A 20,850-nucleotide genomic window follows, 5' to 3' on the forward strand; every position below is an offset into this window, starting at 1 on the left:
GAGACGTTCTTTTCCTGACCTGCTGGATGCAGCCGCGCATTCTGCCACTTGGCAGCTTTACCTGGTAGAATCTCTTGTGGTATACCTACCAGTATCCCTGCCCTATGGGTCATCAATTAAAAATAAGACAGACAGTCAGATAGCAAATCTGGTTCCTTCCGTCTTGCGGCCTTGGGTTCAGCTCTCTACCCTTCCTTAGCTGCCGCTTGGGTTGCTAGAGCAAAACAGTAACCTTTTCCCAAACACAGTGCAGTTGGCCAATCAAATCTCTTGAGCGGGAGACTATGTGGTTCACGTCTCTTGGATGCAGCTAGTTGCGCGGTGCTGTCAGCAGCAAATGCCATTGCATTCAGAAAGGCATGGCTCAGAGAATGGCGCGTACTCTGCGTTCAAAAATTCTGACATCACTCCCTTACCAGAGTGGTCGGTTATTCGGTGAGAAGTTGGGAGCGTTCTCCACGCAGTAACAAGGGATCGCATGTTTCCTATAAACCAAACCAGCAGTGGAAGGGTTGCCCTAAACAGTCTAGATCCGTGGGATCTCGGTCCCAAAAAGGGGACTGAAAAGTAAGACCGATCCTGGACCTCAAACTTCTAACAAGCTTGACAAGGTCCTTCTTCTTTGGATGGCGTTCCTCCGTTCGGCCATTACTTCAATTGAAAAAGGTGGAGATTCTGGCATTCCCGGCATTCGGGATATTTACCTCCACATTCCGTTTTTTTCCCCTCCCGTTCACGAACAGCATTTTCAGGTCATGACCTGCCCTTCGGCCTTGCTACTGCTCCCAGAGTGTTCACAAGGGTCATGGCAGCTGTCATGTCCATCTTGCACCCTCGGGGCGTGTTCGTCCTGCCCTATCAGGTCGACTTTCTAGCCGTCCTTTTAGGACTGTGCTTAGTCCGACTATATCACTTGCGATACCCTTTCTCACCTGGGCTGGCAAATAAACTTAGGTAAGTCTTCCTCGTTTCCAGCCCAGCAGATATCCTCTTTGAGGATGATCCTTGACCCTTCAACAGGGAGCTTGCACACTTGGTCACTCATCCCTTCATTCCATTCGATTTTCTATGAGGTTTCGGAGGAAAAATGGTGGCAGCAATGGAAGCAGTTTCCTTCGCTTCTCTTGTTTTCTGCAGGTTAGACAGAGCCTTTCAGAGGGTTATCTCTGAACTTCTTCCTCATCCAGGGGAGATCCTTTCTCCCGGTTCAATGATTATTAGTGACTACCGATGCCAGTCTCCTGGCCTGGGGAGCGTCACCATATTGCTCAAGGTCCTCTGTCATCTCGGGAATCTAGTCTCCCGATCATTGTTCTGGGGATCCGAGCGGTACGGCTAGTTTTACAGCAGTTCCACTGCCTTCTTGCGGGTCACCCCATCTGAATTCAATCGGATAACGCCACATCTGTGCCATACGTCAATCATCTAAGAGGTTCCCGCGGCCAGGCGACCATGGCCGACGTACCTCATATTCTCTGATGGGCCGACATCAATCACTTGGTGAACTTGGCAGTACACATCCCAGGAGTAGAACTCTGCACGGCAGACTTCTTCAGCCATCAGGGTCTTGCCTCAAGTGAGTGGGAACTTCATCTGGAAGGCAACAGATCTGCCTTCACTGGAGCATTCCAGATGTAGATTGGATGGCACCCAGACTGAATGCCAATGTACTCGAGTTCATAGTTCGGTCTCGAGATCCAAATACCATCGCAGTGCATGCTCTGGTTATTCCATGGTACCAGTTCCGTCACCCCTCTTCCACTACTTCCGAGAGTCTTTAGGAAGCGGAAAGGGTCCCAGTGATCCCTGAGCGATCTGCACTGACCACGTCCGGTTTTGTTTGCAGAGCTAGTACAACTCTTCGCTGATTTTCTATGGCGGTTGTCGGATCGTCCAGATCTGCTCTCCAGGAACCAGTTCTGACCCATGCGGGACTCTCACAAGTTGTCAGCGACTTGTGCTTGTAAGCTCGCCTCAGTATGCATTTTGCTTGGGGCAGAGATCACGGACCCCTATCTCCCTTTTTTAGTTTTCCTTCAAAACAATCTAGATTCAGGCCTGACGCTCAGCTCGTTAGAAGTCTAGATTTTAGCCTTTTCAATCTTACTGCAACAAAGCTGCAAATGGGGACTTTCTCGCAGGGAGTTTTCCTATGCGGTTCTTCCCGATCGCCTACCGTTAGATCTTTGAGACCATAATGGTCCTGGGGGGTCTTACAGTAGACTCCTTTTGATCCGGTCAGACTTTACTGTCACGGAAGGTCGCCTTTTTTCTGCGGTCACGTCATTCAGGCGAGTCTTTGGAGCAAGCTGCTTTGTCCTGTCAGACTCTTTTTGCCATCAAGGCAAGGTTGTCCTCTTGCCGTCCTCGTCCCTTGTTACCAATGTGGTATCGTACTCCCTCTGTTACGAGGACATCGTTCTTCCCTCGTCTTGGTCGGCACCAGTCCACAAAATGGAACGGGTTCCCCATACTCTGGACGAGGTGAGTGCTCTGAGAAGGTACGCATCGAGGACGGCATCCTTCCGAAGGTTGGACACTTTATTTGGGCTTCCTGACGGTTGCAGGAAGGGTTTAGCCTCTTCATCGGCCTTGTTAGCCTGGTGGATTCGTTTCTCCATCCAGGGGTCCTTCTGCATCAGAGGTCAGCCTATCCCAGCGGAGATCAGGGCACTCCAAACTTCGTCGATAGTGGCTTCTTGTTCAATTAGGCACCAGATGTCGGCAAAGCAGGCCGACAAGGTTGCGGTTTCATTCAGTCCACGCACATTCTTGAAGCACTACAATATTCGCACCCAGACTTCTGCAGATGTGAGTCTTGGCAGGTGGACTCTGCAGGCCCCGGTAACTCGTTCTTAGATAGCGGTTACGCAGGGCCTGATCTGTAATGTTGTCCCCACCCAGGCCGTTCTAAGTTGTCTCCTCCCCCCCCCCCCCCAACTTATGACTTGCATGGGCGAGTTTAAGCTGTGACTGGGATCAAATCGGACATATCATCTTTTTCTATTTTTTTTTTTGCTTTGCTAAAGACAAAGATAACATGTAGAAAGCTCCATAGACTATAACGAAAAATGCAGCATAGATAGTCCTGGTAACCAGTGTGAAAATTGCAAAATATCTGATGGATATACTGTACATTGTTATAATTCTAGACCGTACAATGGAAAATGAAGGGGAACATGGAAACTTGACTGAAATAGGCCATTGTCTTCTAACACATTGCTTTTTAAAGAGGCCATAGAATGGATCCGGCATCGAGGGGTCCTCCTGGGGGGCATCCTGCTAACATCACATGAGCACGGTGCCAGCTGCTTCACATTCTTTGCTAGTAGTGTGGGCCATTTCAGTCATCACAGTAAGACATTCAGGTCATTTTATGCCTCAGTAGGGCTCTGTCATCACTTGTTACCGACCAGTGTGACCGGTCATAAGATCACAAGTGAGAATGATAAGACAAGAAATAAAGCTGAGCTCATTGTGCTGCCGTGTGCCAGTAGATACCAGAATACCAGTGATGGCTTAATTAATTGGCGTGTGCAGTACAAGTAATGGTGACCCACATTTGGTCCTCAGCCGGTGGAGACTATAGACAGAATAGTGAAAAATGATCGCATTTTCATCTGTTACTTCAGATTTTACTTCTCCCCACAGTTCCACCACCTGCTTACCGTCATTGATTGAGAGCCTTTCCCGGAGACGAAATCCTGACCTTGTCATATATTGACAATACAAGGCTATGTTCACACGTTGCGCTTTGGCTGCATGTTTTTTTCCTTAGGCAAAACCTGCTCTCGTCAGTAAAGCAGCTGCTATGTTTTTTTTTTTTTGCTACGTATTTTGTTGTATCTTGTGCATGTTGATAAAGTTTTAGTGTCACCCCACACACACACCTCTCCAAAAAAGCCTTAATTAACTTTCTTTGGTTTTTGCACCAATAACACAGCAAAAACTTTTTTTTTTCTGCGCTTTGCACTAACCCATTATTTTCCTACTCCCCCCCCCCCCCCGCCCCCTTTTCCCCCCCAAAAAATAAAAAAAATCACAAGCCAACAGTCGAGGGGGGGGGGGGGGTCTTAGCTCTATAAAATCCAAATCGTTGTATATACAGTACAGACCAAAAGTTTGGACGCACCTTCTCATTTAAAGATTTTTCTCTATTTTCATGACTGAAAATTGTACATTCATACTGAAGGCATCAAAACTATGAATTAACACATGTGGAATTATATATTTAGCAAAAAAGTGTGAAACAACTGAAAATATGTCTTATATTCTAGGTTCTTCAAAGTAGCCACCTTTTGCTTTGATGACTGCTTTGCACAATCTTGGCATTCTCTTGATGAGCTTCAAGAGGTAGTCACTGGGAATGGTTTTCACTTCACAGGTGTGCCCTGTCAGGTTTAATAAGTGAAATTTCTTGCCTTGGAATGGTCTTCCAACAATCTTGAAGGAGTTCCCAGAGATGCTTAGCGTTTGTTGGCCCTTTTGCCTTCACTCTGCGGTCCAGCTCACCTCAAACCATCTCGATTGGGTTCAGGTCTAGTGACTGTGGAGGCCAGGTCATCTGGCGTAGCACCCCATCACTCTCCTTCTTGGTAAAATAGCCCTTACTCAGCCTGGAGGTGTGTTTGGGGTCATTGTCCTGTTGAAAAATAAATGATGGTCCAACTAAACGCAAACCGGATGGAATAGCATGCCGCTGCAAGATGCTGTGGTAGCCATGCTGGTTCTGTATGCCTTCAATTTTGAATAAATCCGTAACAGTGTCACCAGCAAAGCACCCCATACCATCACACCTCCTCCTCCATGCTTCACGGTGGGAACCAGGCATGTAGAGTCCATCCGTTCACCTTTTCTGCGTCGCACAAAGACACCTTGGTTGGAACGAAAGATCTCAAATTTGGATTCATCAGACCAAAGCACAGATTTCCACTGGTCTAATGTCCATTCCTTGTGTTCTTTAGCCCAAACAAGTCTCTTCCGAAGGACCTGTGTGACGTGCGCAGTCACGTGAACATTACCAGAGCCCGAAGGAGACAGCAGTCTCAGAAACGCGTTGGTAGATTGACCCTCACATCGTTCCGTACTCACTCTCGGGCTCTGGTAATGGTCACGTGACTGCGCACGTCACACAGGTCCTTCGGTTCACCTAGACTCACCGCTCCTGCACCGCGCGGCGTCTGTTGTTCCGGGACCCCGCTCCAACCCGAGGGCTCGTTTCGGGTGGCTGCTACCGGCCGGGGTAGCCACCTATGTGGACTTTATTACGGCGCTCTGCATCTGGAGCCTCCTGAAAGTACAGCGGCAGCACGAGAAGGATTTTTTTTCATCACGGACTCTTTATTCATTACAGTCCTTCCTTTGAAGGTAGGAACATCTATGTTTTAATTCTACCTATCTATTCTATCCACCACGGATGTCTATAACTACCATTGTGGTATATATATAGAGAAACTACGGTCTATTTTCACCACCTATTGGGGCTATTGATATTTTAGAGGCTATTATCAAGCGCACACCTGTTTGCACTTAGGTGCATCATTTTTTTTGTATTTATTTTTTACCAACCTAGTGTGGAGGTTGGTTTGGTATTGCAGCAAGGATTGATAGCCTTTCCCCTCCTTCTTCTTACATTTTGCGCCACCATTCATATTTACTTTTAGTTGACTCTTGATCTTCCTTTCCTGAGGCGGTCCTCATGTGAGCCAATTTCTTTGTAGCAGTTGATGGTTTTTGCCATTGCACTTGGGGACACTTTCAAAGTTTTCCCAATTTTTCGGACTGATTGACCTTCATTTCTTAAAGTAATGATGGCCACTCATTTTTCTTTACTTAGCTGCTTTTTTCTTGCCATAATACAAATTCTAACAGTCTATTCAGTAGGACTATCAGCTGTGTATCCACCAGACTTCTGCACAACACAACTGATGGTCCCAACCCCATTTATAAGGCAAGAAATGCCACTTATTAATCCTGACAAGGCACACTGTGAATTGAAAACCATTCCCGGTGACTACCTCTTGAAGCTCATCAAGAGAATGCCAAGAGTGTGCAAAGCAGTCATCAAAGCAAAACGTAGCTACTTTGAAGAACCTAGAATATAAGACATAATTTCAGTTGTCTCACAGTTTTTTAAGTATATAATTCCACATGTGTTAATTCATAGTTTTGATGCCTTCAGTGTGAATGTACAATTTTCATAGTCATGAAAAATCTTTAAATGAGAAGGTCTCTCTCTCTCTCGCTCTCTCTCTCTCTTTTATATAATTACATGTATCTCCTATTACATCTCTGTGCAGATTGGTCGTCTCGGTGCACCATTCCTCCCCCTCTGTGATGATGATTGGATGAATATGATTAACATAAAGGAAGGTGACGGTCCAGGCTGATTGAGGGGGCAGAACACTGCACTGACTCTCATGGCCATGGCAGGGGTACATGGACCACCTTAACCCCTCTGTGACCTTAGACGTACTATCCCGTCGAGGTGCCCTGGGCTTATCTGACCCTGGACGGGATAGTACGTCATAGCCGATCGGCCGCGCTCACGGGGGGAGCGCGGCCGATCGCGGCCGGGTGTCAGCTGCTTATCGCAGCTGACATCCGGCACTATGTGCCAGGAGCGGTCACGGACCGCCCCCGGCACATTAACCCCTGGCACACCGCGATCAAAGATGATCGCGATGTGCCGGCGGTGCAGGGAAGCACCGCGCAGGGAGGGGGCTCCCTGCGGGCTTCCCTGAGCCCCCCACAGCAACGCGATGTGATCGCGTTGCTGCGAGGGTCTCCTCACCTCCCTCCCTGCTCGAGCCCCGGATCCAAGATGGCCGCGGATCCGGGTCCTGCAGGGAGGGAGGTGGCTTCACAGAGCCTGCTTAGAGCAGGCACTGTGAAGGCTGCAGCGCTGCATGTCAGATCAGTGATCTGACAGAGTGCTGTGCAAACTGTCAGATCACTGATCTGTGATGTCCCCCCCTGGGACAAAGTAAAAAAGTAAAAAAAAAATTTTCCAAATGTGTAAAAAAAATAAAAAAAAATATTCCAAAATAATGAAAAAAAAAAAAAAATATTATTCCCATAAATACATTTCTTCATCTAAATAAAAAAAAAAAAACCAATAAAAGTACACATATTTAGTATCGCCGCGTCCGTAACGACCCGACCTATAAAACTGTCCCACTAGTTAACCCCTTCAGTAAACACCGTAAGAAAAAAAAAAAAAAAAACGAGGCAAAAAACAACGCTTTATTATCATACCGCCGAACAAAAAGTGGAATAACACGCGATCAAAAGGACAGATATAAATAACCATGGTACCGCTGAAAGCGTCATATTGTCCCGCAAAAAAAGAGCCGCCATACAGCATCATCAGCAAAAAAATAAAAAAGTTATAGTCCTGAGAATAAAGCGATGCAAAAATAATTATTTTTTCTGTAAAATAGTTTTTATCGTATAAAAGCACCAAACCATAAAAAAATGATATAAATGAGGTATCGCTGTAATCGTACTGACCCGAAGAATAAAACTGATTTATCAATTTTACCAAACGCGGAACGGTATAAACGCCTCCCCCAATAGAAATTCATGAATAGCTGGCTTTTGGTCATTCTTCCTCACAAAAATCGGAATAAAAAGCGATAAAAAAAATGTCACGTGCCCAAAAATGTTTTCAATAAAAACGTCAACTCGTCCCGCAAAAAACAAGACCTCACATGACTCTGTGGACCAAAATATGGAAAAATTATAGCTCTCAAAATGTGGTATTGCAAAAAATATTTTTTGCAATAAAAAGGGTCTTTCAGTGTGTGACGGCTGCCAATCATAAAAATCCGCTAAAAAACTCGCTATAAAAGTAAATCAAACCCCCCTTCATCACCCCCTTAGTTAGGGAAAAATAAAAAAAAATGTATTTATTTCCATTTTCCCATTAGGGCTAGGGTTAGGGCTAGGGTTAGGGCTAGGGTTAGGGCTAGGGTTAGGGTTAGGGCTAGGGCTAGGGTTAGGGCTAGGGTTAGGGCTAGGGCTAGGGTTAGGGCTAGGGCTAGGGCTAGGGTTAGGGTTAGGGCTAGGGTTAGGGCTAGGGTTAGGGCTAGGGTTAGGGCTAGGGTTAGGGCTAGGGTTAGGGTTGGGGCTACAGTTAGGGTTTAGATTACATTTACAGTTGGGAATAGGGTTGGGATTAGGGTTAGGGGTGTGTCAGGGTTAGAGGTGTGGTTAGGGTTACCATTGGAATTAGGGTTAGGGGTGTGTTTAGATTAGGGTTTCAGTTATAATTGGGGGGTTTCCACTGTTTCGGCACATCAGGGGCTCTCCAAACACGACATGGCGTCCGATCTCAATTCCAGCCAATTCTGCGTTGAAAAAGTAAAACAGTGCTCCTTCCCTTCCGAGCTCTCCTGTGTGCCCAAACAGGGGTTTACCCCAACATATGGGGTATCAGCGTACTCAGGACAAATTGGACAACAAATTTTGTGGACCAATTTCTCCTGTTACCCTTGGGAAAATACAAAACTGGGGGCTAAAAAATAATTTTTGTGGGAAAACAAAAAGATTTTTTATTTTCACGGCTCTGCGTTATAAACTGTAGTGAAACACTTGGGGGTTCAAAGTTCTCACAACACATCTAGATAAGTTCATTGAGGGGTCTAGTTTCCAATATGGGGTCACTTGTGGGGGGTTTCTACTGTTTAGGTACATTAGGGGCTCTGCAAACGCAATGTGACGCCTGCAGACCAATCCATCTAAGTCTGCATTCCAAATGATGCTCCTTCCCTTCCGAGCCCTCCCATGCGCCCAAACGGTGGTTCCCCCCCACATATCGGGTATCAGCGTACTCAGGACAAATTGGACAACAACATTTAGGGTCCAATTTCTCCTGCTAACCTTGGAAAAATACAAAACTGGGGGCTAAAATATAATTTTTGTGGAAAAAAAAAAATTTTTTATTTGCATGGCTCTGCGTTATAAACTGTAGTGAAATACTTGGGGGTTCAAAGCTCTCACAACACATCAAGATGAGTTCCTTAGGGGGTCTACTTTCCAAAATGGTGTCACTTGTGGGGGGTTTCTACTGTTTAGGTACATTAGGGGCTCTGCAAACGCAATGTGACGCCTGCAGACCATTCCATCTAAGTCTGCATTCCAAATGGCGCTCCTTCCCTTCCGAACCCTCCCATGCGCCCAAACGGTGGTTCCCCCCCACATATGGGGTATCAGCGTACTCAGGACAAATTGGACAACAACTTTTGGGGTCCAATTTCTCCTGTTACCCTAGGGAAAATACAAAACTGGGGGCTAAAAAATAATTTTTGTGGGAAAAAAATTTTGTTTTATTTTTATGGCTCTGCATTATAAACTTCTGTGAAGCCCTTGGTGGGTCAAAGTGCTCACCACACATCCAGATAAGTTCCTTAGGGGGTCTACTTTCCAAAATGGTGTCACTTGTGGGGGGTTTCAATGTTTAGGCACATCAGTGGCTCTCCAAACGCAACATGGCGTCCCATCTCAATTTCTGTCAATTTTGCATTGAAAAGTCAAACTGCGCTCCTTCCCTTCCGAGCTCTCCCATGCGCCCAAACAGTGGTTTACTGCCACATATGGGGTATCAGCGTACTCAGGACAAATTGGACAACAACTTTTGAGGTCCAATTTCTTCTCTTACCCTTGGAAAAATAAAAAATTGGGGGCAAAAATATAATTTTTGTGAAAAAATATGATTTTTTATTTTTACGGTTCTGCATTATAAACTTCTGTGAAGCACTTGGTGGGTCAAAGTGCTCACCACACATCCAGATAAGTTCCTTAGGGGGTCTACTTTCCAAAATGGTGTCACTTGTGGGGGGTTTCAATGTTTAGGCACATCAGTGGCTCTCCAAACGCAACATGGCGTCCCATCTCAATTCCTGTCAATTTTGCATTGAAAAGTCAAATAGCGCTCCTTCCCTTCCGAGCTCTCCCATGCGCCCAAACAGTGGTTTACTGCCACATATGGGGTATCAGCGTACTCAGGACAAATTGGACAACAACTTTTTGGGTCCAATTTCTCCTGTTACCCTTGGTAAAATAAAACAAATTGGAGCTGAAGTAAATTTTTTGTGTAAAAAAGTTAAATGTTCATTTTTATTTAAACATTCCAAAAATTCCTATTAAACACCTGAAGGGTTAATAAACTTCTTGAATGTGGTTTTGAGCACCTTGAGGGGTGCAGTTTTTAGAATGGTGTCACACTTGGGCATTTTCTATCATATAGACCCCTCAAAATGACTTCAAATGAGACGTGGTCCCTAAAAAAAAATGGTGTTGTAAAAATGAGAAATTGCTGGTCAACTTTTAACCCTTATAACTCCCTAACAAAAAAAAAATTGGTTCCAAAATTATGCTGATGTAAAGGAGACATGTGGGAAATGTTACTTATTAAGTATTTTGTGTGACATATCTCTGTGATTTAATTGCATAAAAATTCAAAGTTTGAAAATTGAGAAATTTTCAAAATTTTCGCCAAATTTCCGTTTTTTTCACAAATAAACGCAGGTACTATCAAAGAAATTTTACCACTATCATGAAGTACAATATGTCACGAGAAAACAATGTCAGAATCACCAGGATCCGTTGAAGCGTTTCGGAGTTATAACCTCATAAAGGGACAGTGGTCAGAATTGTAAAAATTGGCCTGGTCATTAACGTGCAAACTACCCTTGGGGGTAAAGGGGTTAATTTTGCATTTGATACAAAATGCTTTTTATTCATAATGAAGGGGAAATGTGTGGGGTTGATAGGCGCCAAGTCTCCCATGTGATTATGGGCTTAGTTTGAATAGGCATTTTGGGGTGATAAACTCCCTTTGGCCCTGATTAATCATTTGGATTCCCCACCCCCCTAAAGTGTGTTAAAAAACTTTGGCTTTTGTCCTTTCTCATGATTTGAATGAGTGTTTTCTTTACCTATTCTATAACTGACTGCACGATGCGGAGACTTTGTGGTCAGGCTGATGAGCGCCCTGTGCGTGCAGCATTTTCAGCGGGTGCAGTAAAGCATCATTTGCACATAACGCAGGTCTGTAAGTTTCCACCATCAATCCTGAGACAGTAGCAGATGGTGGCGGAGTCATCATTTATAAGGCTGGCGCACGCCGTTGACCTTTAGGTTGTTGGCTTTGGATTACAATCTGAAACCTTTTTTTTTTTTTCCAGAATGTAATTTAATAGAAGGTGAGGATCATGTGGAGGTGAATGGGGAAATCTTCCAGAAACCTTTTGTAGAGAAGCCGGTCAGCGCGGAGGATCATAATGTTTACATCTACTACCCAACATCTGCCGGGGGCGGCAGCCAAAGGCTTTTCCGAAAGGTGACATTACCCTCTCTGTTTTGTACCGTAATGCAACTTGTCTGACGTCAGACCCTGTAACACTTGGCAGAGGTTGGGGGTCTGTGCGAATCTAGCGGAGGTTACATGTGTCATGGTAGATCCCTTTCTGTACTGACCCCTTTACTGCGGTACTTCTGTTTCTTAGATTGGCAGTCGCAGCAGCGTATATTCACCTGAAAGCAGCGTGAGGAAGACTGGGGCTTATATTTATGAGGAGTTTATGCCCACAGATGGCACTGATGTCAAGGTATTGTATTACTCTTCTGGGCTGTGTCCACACCACATGTTTCCTTACGATTAGTGTGTGCAAGGAAAGCTCCCAATGTAACATGTACATAGGGCCCTATTGGCAGATGAAGGCAAAAAATAAATGACGACGTGGCTTCCATCTAGCCTGCATGTGTCTGTATGCTGTATGTAGTATGGATTAGCACAGTAGATCATGCATTTTTTAATTTTCCCGCATGGCCCTGTAACATAATGGATCTGTTAAGTGGGGATATGGCTGTGTCTGTATATGTGTGTGTGTATATATACACGAGTACACATGCGCACACACATGCGTGTATGTTCTGAACATGGAAGTCTCTGACGGATGTTAGACATCGGTTAGAGCCTCCAGATATGTTAGGAGTAGTGATTGGCGAGTATACTCATTGCTCAGGTTTTCCAGAGCACGCTCGGGTGACCTCCGAGTATTTGTTATTGCTCGGAGATATAGTTTATCGCCTCAGTTGCATGATTTATGGCTTCCAGATACGCTGAATACATGTGGGAATTCCCTAAGAAACAGGCATTCCTCACATGTATTCAGCGTATCTGGAAGCCGTAAATCATGCAACTGAGGCGATAAACTATATCTCCGAGCACTAACAAATACTCTGAGGTCACCCGAGCAACGAGTACACTCGTTCATCACTAGTTAGGAGTTTTTCCCGGTGTATATGTCATGAACATGGCTTTGTCCTGGATATCCTCTCACTCAGAATGGTGGCTCTGCTTCTCACGCAGGCTAGGCGATGGTGCTCTGCTTTTCCCTGTGAGGAGGGCACTGGGGGTCCAGACTGGCACTCACTGTTTGCTTTTCTTATGCAGGTTTATACTGTGGGGCCAGACTATGCCCATGCTGAGGCTCGGAAGTCTCCCGCATTGGATGGCAAAGTAGAAAGGGACAGTGAAGGCAAAGAAGTTCGATATCCTGTTATTTTAAACGCCCGAGAGAAACTAATAGCCTGGAAAGTGTGCCTGGCATTCAAGGTGATTGGCCATTGTGCGGAAATGAGACTGCATGCAGAGTGTCTTATCTGCTGGCAGGATATCACATTTGTGCTGAGTGTCGGTGTCGCCGCGCACAGAGCTTCTGCACCCTCCAATCTTCCAGTCTGATGATTGCATTGCCGCTAGAGAGGACAATGAGGTCAGCATTCCTACTATGTAATGATCATGACATGGAGATGGGATTGAGAGAACCCTATTCTGTTACTCACACTCAGGTCTGCAGCATATGTGGACTTCCTTATATCTCGTGAAAGCCGTTATTACAGACGTGACGGACTGGTGGGGTCCCAGGGATTATGTAGGTTGTAAGAAAGATCTAGGTCCATCAAGTTCAACCTTTCTCCACCAATTGTTCATTTTGTCACTAAATTACCTATAACCCACAATGTTCTGAGTCTTGAGAAATTCATCCAGCCATTTTTAAAAAGCTGTCATAGTGTCTGCCATTACTACAGTCATGGCCAAAAGTATTCACACCCCTGCAATTCTGTCAGATAATACTCATTTTCTTCCTGAAAATGATTGCAATCACAAATTCTTTGGTATTATATTCATTTAATTTGTCTTAAATGAAAAAACACAAAAGAGAATGAAGCAAAAAGCAAAACATTGATCATTTCACACAAAACTCCAAAAATGGCCAGACAAAAGTATTGGCACCCTCAGCCTAATACTTGGTTGCACAACCTTTAGCCAAAATAACTGCAACCAACCGCTTCCGGTAACCATCAATGAGTTTCTTACAATGCTCTGCTGGAATTTTAGACCATTCTTCTGTGGCAAACTGCTCCAGGTCCCTGATATTTGAAGGGTGCCTTCTCCAAACTGCCATTTTTAGATCTCTCCACAGGTGTTCTATGGGATTCAGGTCTGGACTCATTGCTGGCCACCTTAGAAGTCTCCAGTGCTTTCTCTCAAATCATTTTTCTAGTGCTTTTTGAAGTGTGTTTTGGGTCATTGTCCTGCTAGAAGACCCATGACCTCTGAGGGAGACCCAGCTTTCTCACACTGGGCCCTACATTTATGCTGCAAAATTTGTTGGTAGTCTTCAGACTTCATAATGCCATGCACACGGTCAAGCAATTCAATGCCAGAGGCAGCAAAGCAACTCCAAAACATCAGGGAACCTCTGCCATGCTTGACTGTAGGGACCGTGTTCTTTTCTTTGAACGCCTCTTTTTTTCTCTTGCAAACTCTATGTTGATGCCTTTGCCCAAAAAGCTCTACTTTTGTCTCATCTGACCAGAGAACATTCTTCCAAAACGTTTTAGGCCTTTTCAGGTAAGTTTTGGCAAACTCCAGCCTTGCTTTTTTATGTCTCGGGGTAAGAAGTGGAGTCTTCTTGAGTCTCCTACCATACAGTCCCTTTTCATTCAGATGCCGACAGATAATACGGGTCGACACTGTTGTACCCTTGGACTGCAGGGCAGCTTGAACTTGTTTGGATGTTAGTCGAGGTTCTTTATCCAACATCCGCACAATCTTGCGTTGAAATCTCTTGTCAATTTTTCTTTTCCGTCCACATCTAGGGAGGTTAGCCACAGTGCCATGGTCTTTAAACTTCTTGATGACACTGCGCACGGTAGACACAGGAACATTCAGGTCTTTGGAGATGGACTTGTAGCCTTGAGATTGCTCATGCTTCCTCACTATTTGGTTTCTCAAGTCCTCAGACAGTTCTTTGGTCTTCTTTCTTTTCTCCATGCTCAATGTGGTACACACAAGGACACAGGACAGAGGTTGAGTCAACTTTAATCCATGTCAACTGGCTGCAAGTGTGATTTGGGTATTGCCAACATCTGTTAGGTGCCACAGGTAAGTTACAGGTGCTAATAATTACACAAATTAGAGATGCATTACATGATTTTTCGAACAGTGCCAATACTTTTGTCCTCCCTCTTTTTTATGTTTGGTGTGGAATTATATCCAATTTGGCTTTCGGACAATTCTTTTTGTGTTTTTTCATTTAGACAAATTAAATGAAGATAATAATAACAAAGAATTTGTGTTTGCAATCATTTTCAGGAAGAAACTGAGTATTATCTGACAGAATTGCAGGGGTGTGAATACTTTTGGCCATGACTGTGTCTCTTGTGGTCGGGCATGCCACAGTCTGACTGCTCTAACTGTAAAGAACCCTTTCCTATTTAGCTGCTGGAGTGCTCCCAGGTTCTCATTATGGTCTTTGGAAGGAATAAGTTGTGTGCCAGTTATTTGTATTGGCAACCAAGCATGTAACCAACAATTACATATTAACGGTCTATCAGTAGGTCATCAGTGGAAATTACCCCAAATTTTTGTGGTGTGGTGCAGATGAAAATGACGGGCACTGTCCACACAGAATGCAATCCCACGTCTACTTCACATCTGAAGAATTTTATTTATACGTTATTATATATTTTGGAATAAACGCCCTTGGCGAAGTAGCAGCCAGGAGCAGGGGTGTACTTTAAAGGGATTGTCCGCTACAATATTTCCACTTATTAGGCCCAAGAAGGCGGTAAAATAGTTGATATTCGCCTCCTGGGCCAGCACCGCTCCTCTGTACTCAGCGCTGCATTCCTTATCATTCAGCTAGGTCAACTGCACTTTAGGCCCGGCTGGGACAAAATGTGAACGCTGCTGCCGATCAGTGGCCATTGATCCAGCCCGCCTGGATATTGATTTCAGCAGACTGCAGGGACATGCAATGCTGACTACTGAAGCCTGGCACCAGACTAGGAGGTGAGTTGTTTTTTTACTCCCCTCCCTGGACCCACTGCTAGAAGTCACTTTTAATTATTAAAAAGCCCCCCTTTTCTCAAAACACTACTTTATGCCATTCCTCTGTCCTTTCTTCATGAAATGATTGGATAACGTGGCGATATCAGGTGGGACACTGTCCACTTCTTGTTGAGAGGTAAGACGGTGTAGGGACACAACCCTGTGACCAGGCCAATGGTAACGCTCCGTTGTCATGTACTGAGGAACCGCACAATGCAGGAGTGTGAATATGAGCCTAGATCAGATGGTGGCGACAGGTCCTCCTTCAATGTGTAAGAATTACAGGAGGACTTGATGCCTGGATATCCCGGTAATCCGCACATCCACAGCCTTAAACCATGTGCACACATTGCGTTTTTGTTACGTGTTTTTTTTTCTGTGCAGCTTTGTAATAAAACCTCAAGGTTTTCCTGAGAATCCTGAAGTCTTTCACACGTTGCTTATTTGTGACTTACAGATTTGGAGGAGATGTCAGCTCATTCAGCATTTTTGCTGCGAATTTTGCACTTAATGAGTGGGGAAAATCTGCACCAAAAACTCATATAAAAAAACACATTAATAAGGCTCCGATTTTACGCTGAGAAGCAGAAATGGTGCACAAATTTCTGCACCAAATACCGTGTGCACATAGCCTTAATTTGTAGTAATCTTATATAATAGCAACCTTTGCCACACGTGGAGAGGCGAGATCCGTGTGCAGCAGCGGCAAACGTGCTGAAACATCTACGTGAGCGCAACGAAGAGGGTCGATTATTAAATGTCCCTTCTCTTAACAGCAAACTGTATGCGGCTTCGATTTGCTCCGTGCAAGTGGTCAGTCTTATGTCTGTGACGTAAATGGATTCAGCTTTGTGAAGAACTCCATGAAGTATTATGATGACTGTGCCAAGATTTTAGGGTAAGATTGTGATTAATTCTTGTCTACCATTATATTTAAGAAAATCTTGTATTAACCCCTTTCTGCCATTAGACGTACTATTGCGTCCATGTGGGGTGGGCTTTACTTCCCAGGGACGCAATAGTACGTCATATGCGATCGGCAGCGCTCACGGGGGGAGCGCCGCCGATCGCGGCCGGGTGTCAGCTGTTTATCGCAGCTGACATCCGGCACTATGTGCCAGGAGCGGTCACGGACCGCCCCCGGCACATTAACCCCCGGCACACCGCGATCAAAGATGATCGCGATGTGCCGGCGGTACAGGGAAGCACCGCGCAGGGAGGGGGCTCCCTGCGGGCTTCCCTGAGCCCCCCGCAGCAACGCGATGTGATCGCGTTGCTGCGAGGGTCTCACCTCCCTCCCTGCTCCCTCCAGCCCCGGATCCAAGATGGCCGCGGATCCGGGTCCTGCAGGGAGGGAGGTGGCTTCACAGAGCCTGCTCAGAGCAGGCACTGTGAAGGCTGCAGCGCTGCATGTCAGATCAGTGATCTGACAGAGTCCTGTGCAAACTGTCAGATCACTGATCTGTGATGTCCCCCCCTGGGACAAAGTAAAAAAGTAAAAAAAAAAATTTCAAATGTGTAAAAAAAATTAAAAAAAATATTCCAAAATAATGAAAAAAAAAAAAAAATATTATTCCCATAAATACATTTCTTTATCTAAATAAAAAAAAAACAACAATAAAAGTACACATATTTAGTATCGCCGCGTCCGTAACGGCCCGACCTATAAAACTGGCCCACTAGTTAACCCCTTCAGTAAACACCGTAAGAAAAAAAAAAAAAAAAAGATGCAAAAAACAACGCTTTATTATCATACCGCCGAACAAAAAGTGGAATAACACGCGATCAAAAAGACAGATATAACTAACCATGGTACCGCTGAAAACGTCATCTTGTCCCGCAAAAAACGAGCCGCCATACAGCATCATCAGCAAAAAAATAAAAAAGTTATAGTCCTGAGAATAAAGTGATGCAAAAATAATTATTTTTTCTATAAAATAGTTTTTATCGTATAAAAGCGCCAAAACATAAAAAAATGATATAAATGAGGTATCGCTGTAATCGTACTGACCCGAAGAATAAAACTGCTTCATCAATTTTACCAAACGCGGAACGGTATAAACGCCTCCCCCAAAAGAAATTCATGAATAGCTGGTTTTTGGTCATTCTGCCTCACAAAAATCGGAATAAAAAGCGATCAAAAAATGTCACGTGCCCGAAAATGTTACCAATAAAAACATCAACTCGTCCCGCAAAAAACAAGACCTCACATGACTCTGTGGACCAAAATATAGAAAAATTATAGCTCTCAAAATGTGGTATTGCAAAAAATATTTTTTGCAATAAAAAGCGTCTTTCAGTGTGTGACGGCTGCCAATCATAAAAATCCGCTAAAAAACCCGCTATAAAAGTAAATCAAACCCCCCTTCATCACCCCCTTAGTTAGGGAAAAATTTAAAAAATGTATTTATTTCCATTTTCCCATTAGGGCTAGGGTTAGAGTTAGGGCTAGGGTTTGGGCTAGGGCTAGGGTTAGGGCTAGGGTTAGGGCTAGGGTTAGGGCTAGGGTTAGGTTTAGGGCTAGGCTTAGGGTTAGGGCTAGGGTTAGGGTTAGGGCTAGGGTTAGGGCTAGGGTTAGGGTTAGGGTTAGGGCTAGGGTTAGGATTAGGGTTAGGGCTAGGGTTAGGGCTAGGGCTACAGTTTGGGTTGGGGCTAAAGTTACAGTTAGGGTTTAGATTACATTTACGGTTGGGAATAGGGTTGGGATTAGGGTTAGGGGTGTGTCAGGGTTAGAGGTGTGGTTAGGGTTACTGTTGGGATTAGGGTTAGGAATGTGTTTGGATTAGGGTTTCAGTTATAATTGGGGGGTTTCCACTGTTTAGGCACATCAGGGGCTCTCCAAACGCGACATGGCATCCGATCTCAATTCCAGCCAATTCTGCGTTGAAAAAGTAAAACAGTGCTTCTTCCCTTCCGAGCTCTCCCGTGTGCCCAAACAGGGGTTTACCCCAACATATGGGGTATCAGCGTACTCAGGACAAATAGGACAACAACTTTTGGGGTCCAATTTCTCCTGTTACCCTTGGGAAAATACAAAACTCGGGGCTAAAACATATTTTTTGTGGGAAAAAAAAAGATTTTTTATTTTCACGGCTCTGCGTTATAAACTGTAGTGAAACACTTGGGGGTTCAAAGTTCTCACAACACATCTAGATTAGTTCCCTGGGGGGTCTAGTTTCCAATATGGGGTCACTTGTGGGGGGTTTCTACTGTTTAGGTACATTAGGGGTTCTGCAAACGCAATGTGACGTCTGCAGACCATTCCATCTAAGTCTGCATTCCAAATGGCGCTCCTTCCCTTCCGAGCTCTGCCATGCGCTCAAACGGTGGTTTCCCCCAACATACGGGGTATCAGCGTACTCAGGACAAATTGGACAACAACTTTTGGGGTCGAATTTCTCCTCTTACCCTCGGGAAAATACAAAACTGGGGGCTAAAAAATAATTTTGGGGGGAAAGATTTTTTTTTTTAATTTTCACGGCTCTGCGTTACAAACTGTAGTGAAACACTTGGGGGTTCAAAGCTATCACAACACATCTAGATGAGTTCCTTAGGGGGTCTAGTTTCCAAAATGGTGTCACTTGTGGGAGGTTTCTACTGTTTAGGTACATTAGGGGCTCTGCAAATGCAATGTGACACCTGCAGACCATTCCATCTAAGTCCTCATTCCAAATGGAGCTCCTTCCCTTCCGAGCCCTCCCATGCGCCCAAACAGTGGTTCCCCCCCACATATGGGGTATCAGCGCACTCAGGACAAATTGGACAACAAATTGTGGGGTCGAATTTCTCCTGTTACCCTCGGGAAAATACAAAACTGGGGGCTAAAAAATAATTTTTGTGGGAAAAAATTTTTGTTTTATTTTTACGGCTCTCCATTATAAACTTCTGTGAAGCCCTTGGTGGGTCAAAGCGCTCAGCACACATCTAGATAAGTTCCTAAGGGGGTCTACTTTCCAAAATGGTGTCACTTGTGGGGGGTTTCTACTGTTTAGGTACATTAGGGGCTCTGCAAACGCAATGTGACACCTGCAGACCATTCCATCTAAGTCTGCATTCAAATGGCACTCCTTCCCTTCTGAGCCCTCCCATGTGCCCAAACAGTGGTTCCCCCCACATATGGTGTATCATCGCACTCAGGACAAATTGGGCAACAAATTTTGGGGTCCAATTTCTCCTGTTACCCTCAGGAAAATACAAAACTGGGGGCTAAAAAAATAATTTTTGTGGGAAAAAAATTTTGTTTTATTTTTACGGCTCTGCATTATAAACTTCTGTGAAGCACTTGGTGGGTCAAAGTGCTCACCACACCTCTAGATAAGTTCCTTAGGGGGTCTACTTTCCAAAATGGTGTCACTTGTGGGGGGTTTCAATGTTTAGGCACATCAGTGGCTCTTCAAACGCAACATGGCGTCCCATCTCAATTCCTGTCAATTTTGCTTTGAAAAGTCAAACGGCGCTCCGTCCCTTCCGAGCTCTCCCATCCACCCAAACAGTGGTTTACCCCCACATATGGGGTATCAGCGTACTCAGGACAAATTGTACAACAACTTTTGGGGTCCAATTTCTTCTCTTACCCTTGGGAAAATAAAAAATTGGGGGCAAAAAGATAATTTTTGTGAAAAAATATGATTTTTTATTTTTACGGTTCTACATTATAAACTTCTGTGAAGCACTTGGTGGGTCAAAGTGCTCACCACACCTCTAGATAAGTTCCTTAGGGGGTCTACTTTCCAAAATGGTGTCACTTGTGGGGGGTTTCAATGTTTAGGCACATCAGTGGCTCTTCAAACGCAACATGAGGTCCCATCTCAATTCCTGTCAATTTTGCATTGAAAAGTCAAACGGCGCTCCTTCCCTTCCGAGCTCTCCCATCCGCCCAAACAGTGGTTTACCCCCACATATGGGCTATCAGCGTACTCAGGACAAATTGTACAACAACTTTTGGGGTCCAATTTCTTCTCTTACCATTGGGAAAATAAAAAATTGGGGGCGAAAAGATAATTTTTGTGAAAAAATATGATTTTTTATTTTTACGGTTCTACATTATAAACTTCTGTGAAGCACTTGTTGGGTCAAAGTGCTCACCACACCTCTAGATAAGTTCCTTAGGGGGTCTACTTTCCAAAATGGTGTCACTTGTGGGGGGTTTCAATGTTTAGCCACATCAGGGGCTCTCCAAACGAAACATGGCGTCCCATCTCAATTCCAGTCAATTTTGCATTGAAAGTCAAATGGCACTCCTTCGCTTCCGAGCTCTGCCATGCGCCCAAACAGTGGTTTACCCCCACATGTGGGGTATTGGCATACTCAGGACAAATTGTACAACAATGTTTGGGGTCCATTTTCTCCTGTTACCCTTGGTAAAATAAAACAAATTGGAGCTGAATTAAATTTTTTGTGAAAAAAAGTTAAATGTTCATTTTTATTTAAACATTCAAAAAATT

At 44.6% G+C, this 20,850-nt stretch overlaps 1 protein-coding gene across 7 annotated transcripts in view; it reads left to right on the forward strand.

Moving 5' to 3' along the window:
• LOC138665154 (inositol hexakisphosphate and diphosphoinositol-pentakisphosphate kinase 2) overlaps positions 1–20,850 on the forward strand; it is a 210,248-nt gene that overhangs the window by 79,746 nt on the left and 109,652 nt on the right. For all 7 annotated transcript variants that reach the window (XM_069752444.1, XM_069752428.1, XM_069752437.1 and 4 more), the window contains 4 exons: positions 11,190–11,344; positions 11,511–11,612; positions 12,461–12,622; positions 16,183–16,304. In XM_069752444.1, coding sequence (XP_069608545.1) covers positions 11,190–11,344; positions 11,511–11,612; positions 12,461–12,622; positions 16,183–16,304 — 541 coding nt within the window. The remainder of the gene's footprint in view (positions 1–11,189; positions 11,345–11,510; positions 11,613–12,460; positions 12,623–16,182; positions 16,305–20,850) is intronic.

This window comes from Ranitomeya imitator, chromosome 1 (assembly GCF_032444005.1).
Source record: "Ranitomeya imitator isolate aRanImi1 chromosome 1, aRanImi1.pri, whole genome shotgun sequence".
Classification (NCBI taxonomy): Eukaryota; Metazoa; Chordata; class Amphibia; order Anura; family Dendrobatidae; genus Ranitomeya; species Ranitomeya imitator.